The sequence below is a fragment of the Ruditapes philippinarum genome, unplaced genomic scaffold (genome assembly GCF_026571515.1).
Source record: "Ruditapes philippinarum isolate M1 unplaced genomic scaffold, ASM2657151v2 ctg1157_1_1_1_1, whole genome shotgun sequence".
NCBI classification, from domain to species: Eukaryota; Metazoa; Mollusca; class Bivalvia; order Venerida; family Veneridae; genus Ruditapes; species Ruditapes philippinarum.
Genome location: NW_026851538.1, coordinates 170,203 through 185,558, shown reverse-complemented (window position 1 = coordinate 185,558; position 15,356 = coordinate 170,203). Strand labels below are relative to the sequence as shown.

General features: G+C 31.2%; 1 protein-coding gene across 1 annotated transcript; it reads left to right on the top strand.

Moving 5' to 3' along the window:
* The first annotated feature begins 14,219 nt into the window (after positions 1-14,219).
* Positions 14,220-15,098, top strand: LOC132739869 (ryncolin-1-like). Its single transcript, XM_060727727.1, has one exon. The coding sequence runs from the start codon at positions 14,331-14,333 to the stop codon at positions 14,877-14,879; it is 549 nt and encodes a 182-aa protein (XP_060583710.1). The 5' UTR covers positions 14,220-14,330; the 3' UTR covers positions 14,880-15,098.
* The last annotated feature ends 258 nt before the right edge of the window (positions 15,099-15,356 follow it).

Below are 15,356 nucleotides of genomic sequence, written 5' to 3'. Positions count from 1 at the left end.
TGTACTTGTACGTGTTGTTACATTGAAATGTGCTTTATTTTTACAATTTACAGGAAAGAAATCTACGTAAGTCTTTTGACTTCCTTTTTAATCCTGTTTATATAATGTTGTTGTATCATAATTGTATATGTTTGTATTATATAAAATAAATACTGTTTAAACAATGTCAGTGTTGTTGTATTCCCTCGTATTTATTTGCTGTATTTTAATCTTTTAGATTTCATTATTTTTAATTAATTAAAATCTGTAAAGCACCATGTTTGGTGTAACTTCTGCTTGTTACTAATCCAAATATGTCACCGTAAACGGTAGTAATATCGCTTTTGCTGACTATAATAATAGTCATTTTAAAAGGTTCATATATAAATTAGGGCTGAGGTATAAAGTAAACTGAGCTAAATTAAGCGTAGAAACGCCTTAATTTCTATTTCTGTCTGATCAACAGTATATGAACGTGACATTCAAAGAATGTTACATATATCTGAAGATAACTTCAAAGATTTATAAAAGTTTCAGCAGAAAATAATGTTAAATACGTCAGAACCGGTATTGAAGAAATGGAAAAGTCAATCTTGATCTTGATTGAAATACTTAAGACGTGACCATAAAAGTATATTACCTACCCTTTAATATCGACATAATGTTCAACTTTAAATTAAATAAACAAATTCACGGTTATACCAGAAAACGCCTGTTTCAGAAAATTGCTAAGTTGTAATGTTAATCTTTTCTAAAATTGTGGCGAATATTACATTATAGGATATAAATATTGTACAGGTGCCTCTAATATAAAACGCCTAGACTTATAATGAATTGCTTTGTCTGAAATGCATTATCGTTCTGGTTTTTAGACTAAATAGGTCATATTGAATGAGTGTAGGTTTAATACTAAATTTATTGAACGACTTTATTGTTCTGATATAAAGGATAATATGGCGTTTAGGTGCCTCTTAATTTATAACTTAAATGCATTATTTAAATGGTTTATATGTTAATATGGCATATAGGTGCCTCTTAATTTATAAATAAAATGCATTATTGTTCTGGTTTCTAGATTAAAAAGAAGCGTTTAGGTGCCTCTTTATTAATAAATTAAATGCATTAATGCACTGGTTCAAAGGATAATAAAGCGTTTAGGTGCCTCTTAATTGACATCCCAACATCAACTAATAATAGGTACAACCTAAGAAATATTGACAATATTCCGGGAATATATGCAAGAACTACACTTTATTTTAACTCTTTTTTTCCGACTGCAATAAGGGAATGGAATAATCTTCCACACGACGTCCGTAACCTTCCAACTATCACATCATTTAAACAAAATTTGAAGAAAAACATACGGCACACGCCTAAGTATTACTTGTCTGGTGAAAGAAAACTTCAAATTCTTCATACAAGACTTCGAACAAAGTGTAGTTCTCTAAACTACCATTTGTTTTTGAAAAACATAACTGCATCACCTTTATGTCTTTGCGGCCAAATAGAAAATAACTTTCATTTCTTCTTCGAATGTACACAATTTGACACAGCTCGACAAAAGTTACTTCGAAATTTAAATAACTTTGACATTGATTTAAATGTTCTACTTTTAGGCAACCCAGACCTTTCTGACCAAACTAATGACATAATTTTTTCACACGTACACACTTACATCCAAGAGACAAAAAGATTCATTTAACACCCAAACACTTAAACATTATATTCCTATACTTTATACCTCATTATTTATCTTTCTCCTTCTTCACTACCTTTTCACCTTTCTGTGTTCTTTTCAAATACTATTCTACTTTGTATGATAATATTTATTTGAATGTTAATTCAATCTATTGATATATTCATTCTAAATATATATTCATCCTAAATATATTCAATGGAACATATACAATGTTTCTTAAAGCATTTGAATACATATCAATTTCTGTGTTTTCTTTTTCTCTAATATATTTTGTTTTCAAGATTTTTTTTCTATATTATATTCGTCTCAGATTATAAAATATGTAATTATTTAAGCGCCTATTACATGTCAATTACTCACTTAGGAGAAGAATTTCATAAGACATGTTGTCTTTCATTCTAATCCTGTTTTTTAAGAATATTTGAATTGCATCTGTATATTGTGAATTATAACATGTATATATATTCTGAGAAATAAAATATGTTTAAACTAATTGACATCTTAAATGTATTATTGTTCTGATTGATAGGATACAAATTGGCCTCATAATAAATAGCTTTTAGAAAAGGACAAAATGTTTGATCTGAAATGCATCATCGTGTCTTGTACATTAACCTGCAAGATTGCTAAGTTATTTGTAAAACACTATTTTCTGTCGCATTTAAAGTTACATTAAATAAATTTCATAAAAAAGAAATATCGACATTTCATTAATAAATTGGGTTTCATATCGACTCCAGATCTTATTTTGGTGTCCAGACAACCAAAATGAGTTTAATGAGCATACAAATGTGCAACCTCATTGTGGCAAATTCGGAAGTACAATTTCTGTTTGCATGAGAAACTCCGCCTTCAGATCATCCGTACATCAATATTAAATCAACAAACATGACTATATGTAGTAACTATAATGTAAGTAGCATTCCTAATTTAACGGTATATTTCCGCATTGTAACGGATATTTTCATACAAATTTAATCTTTTTTATGAGATGATTACTTTTTCTGAACCACAGGCCTAGTGCACCGTGAAGCATAAACGGTAAAAGTGTGTTTGCACAAGAAAATCTTATATTTGCTGTGTTCCGGATAGCAACTATAACACCGTGACGTAGCGCATACACGAGCTGATTATAGTCTTCATTTGCATGTAAAAATTCGTATACGAACTTTAGTGTTACCGTGGGGTTTTCCGTTTAAAATCCTAATTTATGAACAATATTTGATGAGATTTACAACATAACTGTTAAAAAGGTTTATGAAACTGTATAATGCTTGGTTTTTAGGCCGACGGCAAAATATTTTTACATATTTATTTAATGTAACTTTAAGTTACAACTGAATTTTAGAGATAAGCAAATATACTTAGAATGTTACAATTGATATATACATATCAACAATGAATATAATTTAGAAATGGCGGCACTGATGTTTTATTTTTTGTTACATGTATATTTGGAAGTTCAAGGAGATGCTAAATCTTACTATCATTATCTGTAAACAGGTAATTCACAAAGATAAGGCTTTGTAATTTGCGTATACTGTTGTAACTTGTGCAAATCTGATGAATATTCAAGATTAACAAAGAAACCTCAACGGCCAATTCATTCATTGAAAAGAAGTCAATTATCTGGCCATTTTGTCCTGTTTGTCTTTATTTCAATAATTATATTTCTTTTGTTTTGTTGGTTTTATAATGTTTCATTTATTTAGGGTGTGGTGGCATTTGTCATCAATATACATAAATTCCAAAATCCAATATAAATTTATACACAACTTTATTTTTAGAACGATGGATGGTGAATGATGTTAACAATATATTTTATAATAACGTCGGTAAATTATAAAATAATTGCATGAGTATGTAATTAAGTAAAACTAATATTTAATTGAAATTGTAACATTGATTGTATACATTCTTACAATAGGGGAAGAAGCAAAATGATATACATATACAATTAATTTAACCAACATAAGTAACAATTTATTAATTAGCTTGGCAGTGAAAAGGTATACCGAGATCTTGGTCGATGACTTAACCCGAGCAAATAGGTACTTAATTAAAATATAGAAATTAGCCGAATCATCTTGTTTTATTGACCAATTTATTTAAAATGTATTTAATGTGCACAAAGAACAAAATAATTAATTGAACTTAAAATACATTGTTTGCAGATAATAATTAAGACTTTAGATTTTAAGAAAATAGTATAAAATAATTCATGTAACAAAAATTTAGCCTGATGTAATTTAACAGATAATAATTGATAAATAATGCATGTTAGATTTAAATTTTCTATCCTTATATTTAATATTTTGTTACATTCTTTTTTTATACTTAAGAAATATCAAGGCAATACATTAAAGTAGATAGAATATTATAGCATATTGCTTGATATTTCGCTACACAAGATTTATCAGCATAATGCTATTTTGTACTACAAGTAAACTTGTACACACATTACAATGTTATATACAATAAAACTAAGAATAATAAATGTTAAGAAATTAATGAAATATCATAATTACAAAGAGTACAATATCTGTGTACAAAAAGTTTTAAAAAAATGAAAGAACATAGAAATAAATTTACCTGAAAATCAATATAAATTCCAAAATCCAATATAAATTTAAACACAACTTTATTTTTAGAACGATGGATGGTGAATGATGACCATAGAAAAATCCACCAAGTTTTTATACAGAAAACTGTCGAAAGCTGTGAAAAATAACAGGAAGCCATTTCCAATAACTTTGCAAACATTAGTTAACAACAAATCACCTTTTTATTATTTGTATTTGTGAAAAGTTATCACCCTGGCTTCCTTGTTTGTATAATAAACAAATTGGCTTGGGCTTAAGCCTTTGAGAGTAATTGTAACTAATCAGTGCCACTATTAAGCAGGAAGACTTAAAATGCCATATTGTATTAAAATTTTTTGCTTAGAGTTGTTTTTATAATATGGGAAATTTTTAAATGTTTAAAAACAATTTTTAAGAAAAAGCTCCTTATTGAAGTAAACTTGCAATTTACTGTAATTAAAGTTCCTAACAAAACTCTATAAAAACATATGATCATTTTGATACTAAACATGACTATATTAACTTTAAGGAAAAATATAAAAAATAATTACATATACACATACAATACAATGTTCATAAAGTTGAAATGACATTAACTTAAAAATGCATGGGTATAATTACAATACTGATTAATAACTTGCATTATAAAATTTACATTAAAACAAAATACTAAGTAGTTGTTATTGTTTTATGATGTTTTGTGTCTGTGTTTCTTTATATTTTTTAGAAGGCCGAATTTGAAATTAAGATATGTAATCTGTTTTCTACGATGGTATATCTTCATGTGTAACTTTCTTTAAATAAAGATATTATTAATATTATTATTAATTATTATTTATTGTTATTATTATTATATAAATGAGGGAACTAAATTATGTGATAACACGGTTTACTTTATGCACGATAACACGATTAGATGAAATATGATCCTATCTAACTACTAATTTGCTTCATGTATTTATAATAAAGTAAGCCGGATTTCATATAATCAAGTCTAATGAGGACTTACGTAAATAATCATTTTTAATGAAATTAATTAGTAGATGAATAAACATACTAACAAGCCTTCATATGTTTACGGTCAACAAGTGTATAAAGTGTATATAGTTAAATATCTATAATCAAATACATTGCGACATTTTCAAATCAAAAGCATAAGAAAGTTTGGATTTAGCTCATGATAACTATTAATGTACATTAATTACACACACTGAACATGCCATGATTTATTGGTAGGATTTTGCAAATTTATATTAGTTGAATGCTTGTTTTCGCATTGTATATAACATTATTTACCTGTTAGTAACTGTAATTTTAAAAAGCTTTCTGATGTTAGATTCTAGCAAAACAATTGTGTATTTTATATTTTTATTTCTGTCTTTTAACCTTTGTAGATAATGTAAAATAATATTTGTAATACTGCGCCTTATTTTATTTAGTTAATACATCTCATTACTAGTTATCTAATAAACTTCGGTAATATTATTAGAAATATAACTTATGTTGCACGATAGGTAAAAATAGGAAAGCATATTTTTCAAAGGTTCATATATAAAGTAATCTAAATGAAGAAAACTGAACTATATTAAGCAGAGAACGACCACTGCCATCAACTCTATTGATTAACAAGTTGTAAACGTGACATTAATAGAATCTTAGAATAACTTCAAACATTTGTCATAGTTCTAGTAGGAAAGAATGTAAAATACGTAAGAATTTATATTAATTTGAAGAAATAAAAATGTCAGTCTCGTTTGTCAATAGTTAAGACGTGACCATAAAAGGATATTGACCTTTAATATCAACATTATGTTTAGTTTGAATGGTAAAGAAACAAATTCACGGTTTTACCTAGAAAAAGTATATTTCAAAAAATCGTTTGCCATACCAACCTGACTTGTATTCTCTGTGCAGTAAGGTACTTTACAAAGATTAAGCTTGGCAATTTGCGTACACTGATGTTGTTTGTGCATATCTGGTGAATATGTGAACTTAAAAATCTCAGCCTTCGTTAAGATTTTAAGCATGTCTATTCATACTACGCAATAATTCAATTCTTGGAACTTACTAATACCAGTGCAATATGAGAGACTATAGTTCAGAACTGAGGCAGGCTCAAACCCACAGTCTAAGACGTACACCTACCTTTCTATTTTGAGACTGTTTGTTATTATAGATATAACATTGTTTTACGTTCACGTACATTAATACCACCATGGTGTTCCAGACTCTGAATGCTGGTGCTGGTTATCAATCAGAGACCGGTTTTCAATGTTTTTATAATTGTTTTGATTTCAATAAATCATGACAACTGTCTAGCGCAGTGTAAGTTTAGTGCATTCTGGTTCCTCCGGATGCAAGTTTTGTCGCTTTCCATAGCACAGTTGAAGTTTAGATTTCGGAATGTAAAGTACGAATCTTGTATGTTTCAATTTACTAAGTTTTTGAGTAAAAATCCTACATGCTGCTACTATACGCTGTATACCATACACTGATAGAAATAATCTGAAATAAAAGTGGAAATACTTGCCCAAGCACTTAGTGAAGCTATCGTAGTGTCCCTGTAACAGCCAGAGAATATTTGTACGTGTTCTCCGCTTAAATTAGTGAATGTATGAAGCGAACACAAGTATAGACGTGTTCTCTCTCATTCTGCAGTATCGAACAGTTGGAAGCGTATAAATGTGTTCTCTACCCTCTCAATGACATAACCAATATTGAACAGTTGTAAGAGAACACTAGTATAAATGTGTTTGCTCTCTAAATGACGTTACCGTTATTGAACAGTTGTAAGCGAACACTAGTATAAATGTCTTCACTCTCCACGTTACATATGGCCATCTTCACATTATATGTTTTTCCTTTGTTCGTGTTGTTGTTGTTTTCGTTTGTATGTTGTCTTTTTGTTTTGTTTTTGTGTTTTTGATTGTTTTGTTTCTTGTTTGGTTTTGGGGGGATCGTTTTGCATCCACATACAGAGGTCTGAAAAACGGAATATTGACATGTCCGCCGGTATATTTCTCGCGTATAGTAAACGGATAGCCATCAAAGGAAGCACTGACTAAAGAAGAATACTGGTTTAAACATATTTAATTATTTATGCTCGATTGCGAAACAAGTTCTTGCAACTTGTATTAATCACTTTCTGGAACCAACCAGTACTGGTGTTACATGAAAAAAAACATGATAGTGGCAAGATTAGGGCCGAAATCCACGATCCCTGTGTTGAGAGGCAGGCACCTTAACCACTAAGCCATGCCAAGAAGAACATAAAACGAGGGAACTGGATGAAATGATTACTATGTTGGCTCTTTGATAAAGTAAAATATAATGCTATGCCATTATTCGAAAAGGCGGCGGTCAATAAACAATGACTATTGAGTGGGCAGTATCTTACAGAGTGGCGTCTAAATCTAAGGAATATCTTGTTGGAGATTAATATGCTATAACTAATAATTTAACTAAAACGTATTGCCGACAAATCAGTTCTTTGGTGTACCATTAATATTTCAAGTACGAGTTACTATAGGTTGCGTACGACTCAGATGATAATAGGAGGATTCATCGTGCTGAAGAGCGCTCTAAAAAAGCTGACAAAATCATCTCTCTTTATGGTATATTTTTGCAAGTTCTTTACAATAGAATGTCTAGTGTTATGGAAGGACGGCGCATCGATCAGGGAGACATTAAATGGAGTTAATTTCCAAGAAGTCACTGAATTATCTATTTGAATGTCAAGGTCTGGGTTATTTCATTGCTCCTTATGGCCATCTAGCCTAGCTTACACTATGATTTTCAGACATACCTCAATTCCTAAATATTTCATTAAGGACGTTATTTTAAGCCAACACAGCATGTTAATGTACAAATTCAATTATCGGAAATAAATAATTTACTAGGAAAGTTTCAGTTGTGTGACTTGACTGAAAATCTTCTTTGAATGGGAGGTAACTGCAAAATGAACTTAAATTTACAGACCGTTAATTATTTACCTTTGTATATTTTTATTGATATGCAGGTCTGTTTGATTTGTGTAGATGAAAAGAGTTAACAGACACATGCGATAGTTCTGGTTTTCAAATGCCCGTTATTTCAAAAGTAAAACAGACTATTCCGGCAAGCAGAGAAAAAAGTACAAATTGTATAGTAAAACAATATACGAACCTTTTTGAAAGAATTTCTTAATTGGCGAATATCCCATTATTCTGTGTCGTACATTAAGATGAAAAACTAATCAAGTGGAAAGTTAAATCAAATATGTAAGGCCATGTGTTGGGCGCATGGAACTGCATATTGTTAAGAAAATCCTTGTCTAGATAGATGGTATAGAATATGATAAGAAGGCTATATACATGTGAATGAAAGATTTTATAGGTCGGTTCAGAAGAAAAAACCTATCGCTCGTGATGTGCTGAAATTACTTATTATACATTTTGTTAAAAGTGTTCATTGACTGATCTAAGAATTGTGACATGATTTGTGTCACAGTTTTGAACAGTTCACTGTGAAATTTGGCGACCAAGATGGGACCATGACTGCATATAGCTCAGAGTTTGGTAAGCAATTTCTTTAATCCTGAGAAATTCGGGGACGAATTCAATAAAGCGGAGGAATATACCACAGTTCAGAACACTATTTATGGGAGAAAATGTGTAAGTGGCCGAAAAGGTCAATCGGTAGAGCCGCGCGAGGAACTTTATTCCGAAGGCCCTGCTTTCGAGTCCTGGTCAAGCTGCACATTTTTTCACTGTGACATTTGTAATACGTTCTATTGGCTTTCTTAGAATTTCAGGAAGTCTTAGTTTCAAATGTTGAAATAAGATGATCATTATTTTTATGAAAGTGCTTAAAAGATTTAACAAACACTGAAACGTTTTCTTGTCCTGTACAGTCATAACAAGGATATGTTACAGAAGCCGGCTTGATAGAATGTTATGATCAGTTGAACAAAGTTAAGTTGAGTAAAAAGACAAGTTTACAGGCATTTAGAAAAGCGTACATATGCCCCACTTTCTTACACAAGAACACGGGAGCTTTTCAATAAACTATGAAAAAAGGTCAACAAGGAAGTGTGACATTTAGTAAACGCACGCCCCTAATAACTCTTATAGTATAGTATTAGATAGTCGTAAATTAAGATTTCATTCATAAAGGTCAGGTGGGGCAACATTTTGTACACTTAATAGACTTTGGAAAAAAATATGGAGGTTGGCGTTCAGAGACAGCTAATGATGGATATGCTAAAAGCACCTTGAAAGAATTTTAGTTTTATGATGAACGAACAAATCTTTTGTCTTACGGCGCCGGAAAAGTAAAGATCATTTTGGCTCATCTCGGATGTTACAAACTTAAAGCAACACCAGAGGTCAAAAGCATCTCACCTACTGGAGCTAGAATAGGAATGCTGAGTTGGATTAGAAAATTATATTAGCTAAAGCCTACCATAGGATGTAAATCTATCGGTTAGATATTATTTTATTGATGGGTTAAGATCGATTTATTTTAACACACCATATGGAGCGTAAAGTCGTGCTTAACACAATGTTATGAGAATATTTCTTAAAACCATGGCTAGCTATAAATATTCTTGTGGAGATTAACCCTTGATTATTATAGGTATTTAAATTGCCATCATCTTGGGACAAAAACAGAGTACGACAAGATGCTGTTTTTTCTTGCTTTCTTTCTTTGTGGAAGATTTGCTTGTCGGACTCCGACCACATAGACCCATATGTTGTAAATCATAGTCTTAATCTTTTGTAAAACAGTTCTTTCTAAGGTTTACCGATTATCTTGCCTTTCTCGCCGCCGAAGTAGCTTGCATGGGCCACAGTTTGGCCATAGTATGCTTGTGAAACATTTTTATGACACCTTATAAGGATTCTGTTTCTTTAAATCGTTTCTCTACTAAAAAAGACGTTTCATTAAAATTGAACTAATCTTTTAAAAATGATCCTTATTTTATCAAGATTTAACGCGTGATGATTTCACAACGACTTTTTTTAATCAAAACTTAATGTTGAATAGCTGTCAGGGTCAATCTTTAAAGTTAAAAAATGAATAGGTTCAGTTTTCAACATTTTAGAATAACCCATAGGGTAAATTTTTTACGGGTTCAAAATTTAATGTTACATCTTTAAAGCACTGAGAATAGTCGAGTACCTTGTCCAAAAAAATCTGCAAACAAAGTGATCCCTCGGAGGTATTAATCACAACAAAAATTGCAAGAGAATTGCAGACTCGGTTTGATTGAGTCTGTACATGAGGGATGATATTGAATACGTGCCTTACGCCTCCTAGCACCGGCTTGAGCGGTACTCAATTCTCAACACTTAATAGTGCTGGCATCAATTATCCCGAAGGACCAGAAAAATATAACAACACTTAAGTGCAGTACGGGGCAACTTTTTACAGCTGCCACACAGCATTTGACACCATAAAAATCTGGAAACAAAGTGATCCCTCGGAAGGAATAATCACAACAAAATTATAAGAGAATTGCAGACTCGGTTTGATTGAGTCTGTACATGAGGGATAATGAAATCGTGCAACATCCCTCACACCCCCGAAGGACCAGAAAAATATAACAACACTGAAGTAAAAGTACGGGGTAACTTTTTACAGCTGCCACACAGCACTTGACACCTGCTGTTGTGAAGTATAAACCTTTGTTACAAGATTTAACTCAGATTTTAACTCATTGTATAACCTTGTGCTAACCCTTTTTAGGTAATTTTTTTATGTATATATGACCACATTAATAGTAAATATGACAACATGTTTAAAGATTAGATAAAATTATATATTTATGAAGCTATTTCAATTCATTACTTATATCATGCTCGATAGTTCTGGAAAAAGTTTAACTATTATTCTAAATTATTGATAATTAAAAGTCACTGTACCTATTGGACTGTAGAAAAAGTAGGACTGGTGTTTCCTCATGGTTAACTTTCATTTCATTTGAAAAAAAATATCATCTGGATAGGGTTTTTCTTTTACATTAACATATATATCTTTAAAGTCATATTTAGTCTCAATCTAAATTCTTTCTCTGCAAGAAAATTGAACTTATTTTGAAAGTTGAAAATACCATAATGGTTTGGATCATGAACATTGTCATTGTTTATACATTGGTGGGAATCAGTTTTAGTACAGAATGGAAAACTTCAAAGGGAACAATTATGTTTAGGTTGACATATGTAACAGATATACCACATATGGATAACTTTGTCAGTTTCCGGCAAAATATTCCCTTACCAAAATGTAAATTTCTGTGTACGGATCTGAAATATCTACATCGAAAACAATGAAACGTGTCTTTGTAGCTCGGAAGTTTATGCTAATACTGAAATCAATGCAAACGCTGGTGTCATTTACGGAGTAAAGACAGCTAATGCTTCAATTGCTTATGTACAGGTAAGCTTTTTCTATTTGATTTATCAGTGCGTGCGTGCGTACGTGTGTGTGTGTGTGTAAATTTGTTTATACTCGGCGCCGGAATAACCATATGTCCGAGATTATGGCATCCTTGCCGGTCCATTACGGTAGTCACATTGGGGACGTCTTTTTCAAGCCGAATCTTCTAGTAGCCCGTTCTTTGTTCAGTGGTGGTAAAGGAGACGACAATACTGTCAAGGCATCAGCTTCCTGACCGACGATAACAAAAACGACATTCGTTAGCGCCAACCCTCCAGAGTTAGTCACGACAGGTCAACCAATCATCTCTGGTACTTAAGGTGACTTGACCTTGACCTGCCGCGTGCCTTCTTTGCGACGTGCACGCCTCTGGAGGGATTTGGACAAGAAATTAATCAGTTCACGTGTGTACAACACATATATCAGTTCTTCAATGACGTCATATCATTGTCACGTGTGATATAAACGACAAACAATAAATTCGCAAACTTAAAAACTAAGTTAAGTACTAACTTATGTCATGTGAAGAGTAATCCATTTTTTAATATATTTAGAAAATTTATATGTTATACCAATCTGATTATTAACTACGATTCCAGTTTAAATAACAGCCAATTATTGTATCAATGAATATTTAATTCCGAGCAAATTTCATGATTACGTTATACTTTATTATCTAAATTTAAATATGAAATTCAGAAGTGGTATACTGATATAAACAATTCTGGTCGCCTGCAAACTTATAGCATTTTTAAACATGATTTTAAATGTGAAAAGTATTTTGATTTAATTAAAGACAAAAATCATAGAATTGCTCTTACTAAATTTAGAACGTCATCACATAACTTATGTGTAGAATCTGGTCGATATGAAAATATACCAAGATCAGAAAGAATATGTAAATCTTGTTTAATGAGACAACCTGAAACAGAGTATCATTTTTTGTTAGTCTGTCCACGTTATAGAGAATTGAGGAAAAGGTTTTTTAAACCTTATTATTGTCACTGGCCGTCTGTTATAAAATTCGACAGCCTAATGTCTTGTAATTCTAAGAAAACTATATGTGCTTTATCTAAATTTATTTACTTAGCAAATAGACAACGTATTTCATAGTATCTCTTCTAGTAATATCTGAAAATGAAATATATTTGAACCATAATTTATTTTTTAAGATGTTTGCATTTGCATGTATATCTTTCAAAGGAACTGACTTGCAACAGTGAATATTACGTTTAGTATGTAGGACTTTAGTGTTCTTCATGTCTTTATATTTTAGAAAATGACAGAATAAGTTAAGTGCAAACTATTCAGGATATTGTAGGTTGGCGTCTGTTTATTTTAAACTTATGCATGCAAGTGCAACATATATATTAAACATGTAAAATATTGAATATTAAACATAATATTCTATGAATCATCCTATGTTTACTGGAAAATCTATGTTTTGATCTCCATATATTGTATATATTACAATTAATACTTGTTATAAAATTCGGTAGCCTAATGTCTTCTAATTCTAAGAAAACTATATGTGCTTTGTCTAAATTTATTTACTTAGCAAATAGACAACGTATTTCATAATATCTCTTCTAGTAATATTTGAAAATGAAATATATTCGAACCATAATTTATTGTTTAAGATGTTTGCGTTTGCATGTATATCTTTCAAAAGAACTGACTTGCAACAGTGAATATTACTTTTAGTCTAAAGGACTTTAGTGTTCTTCATGTCTTTATATTTTAGAAAATGATAGAATAAGTTAAGTGCAGACTATTCAGGATATTGTAGGTTGGCGTCTGTTTATTTTAAACTTAAGCATGCAAGCGCAACATATATATTAAACATGTTAAATATCATATTGAATATTGAACATAATTTCCATGAAACATCTTATGTTTGCTGGAAAAATCTATGTTTTGATCTCCAAACATTGTATATATTACAATTTATACTTGTTATAAGCATTGTATTATGCTTTATACAAATAAACTTTTCGTATTCGTATTCGTATAAAGAACGTAAAATTCACTCATTTTGGACACCAGTCAATCAACACACTAAATAGATTAAATTTTATAAAATCAGCTAAACATGTTACAAACATAATCATCATTATGACACGCGCTATTGAACAATTATCGTCTAGTTTGTGTTTTTACACGTCTGAAGGGAACATACGAAAGAAAACTATTACTCGAGATAAACAAAGGATAATAGTGTGAAAATAACTGTTGGGGCTAAAATTGTACATCGAGATACTGAAAATATCGAAATAAAAATATCGAGACAAACAAATATTTCCAATATAGATAAAGAAGGAAGAAAATCAAAATTTCATCGAGATAACGAAATATCGAGAAAAGCGATGTCGAGATAACGATAGTTGACTGTATAAAGAAACAAATAATTTCTCATATTGATGAATAATATTGAAGGAAATGATGTTTTATTGGGAGAATTGTATTTTATTTACTATATTCTTTATATGTATAAATTGTAATTTTTTCAGGGAGGCAATCAAAAAGTAAAAAGAGTACACAGGTAACCAGAGCTCGTTGATTGCCTTGCACTATATCAACAAGGTTATACCGAAGACGGTGTTTATGTGATTAAACCAACTGCACATTCTCTTACTGATGTATGGTGTGACATGTCAAATGATGGATGGACTATTATACAACGACGTCAAGACGGATCAGAAGATTTTTACAGAAATTGGGAAGAATATAAAAACGGATTTGGGAATACCACTGGAGAGTATTGGCTCGGACTAGAAGATATGCATTATTTAACAATTAACACAAGTTCACTTTATGTATACATGGAAACGTTTGAAAATGACAATGTTGATCCGGTTTCTGCCTATGCTGAATATTCAACCTTCAGAATTAATCATGAGAGTGATAAATACAGATTGTCGGTTGGAGGATATGGCGGCTCGTGTGGCGATTCCATGTCGAATCATAACAATAATCAATTCACAACAAAAGACAGTGATAATGATCAAAACGGCGACAGGAATTGTGCAGTGTCCTATAGCGGAGGTTGGTGGTACAGACATTGTCATCGTGCAAATCTGAATGGACTATATCTGGATGGAGCAGATACTGATTTCGGCCGAGGTATCAATTGGAAAATGTGCTGGGGTTATTATTACTCTCTCAAGAAATCTGTAATGAAGATTAGAAGAAACAATTAACACTTTAATTCGTTTCATTTGAAACCTTTAATTACACTAGTTTAAATTTAATTATTATAGAATATATTTTGTTGTTTGCACATGCTCCAAGAATTCTAAATGTATAGACTGACAATCCTTTTACAAAGTCGAAGATTGGTTGACTCTGTTTTGTCCAGATGACCAAAAGTGTGCATATCGACGACATGAAGAACGCTTTACCGACGATTACTTATTGACCGTCCTCATGTTGTCGGAATGTGACGATTGCTTTCATGGGAGGAATTTTAGGGAGACTGTACAAGGAAATGTCTACGTTAAAAGTGATAAATGCGAATCGAACTGTGGTAAAATATTGGAATTAAATCATCATATCTATTGCAGTCCAAATGTGCAACAGCAGCAAAGCCTAATCATCCATCATGGTTTTAACTAGATATTTGTCGAGCCTTTCTGGCAAAAATTGCCGTTAACCTACTTAAATGGTATCCGTATAGT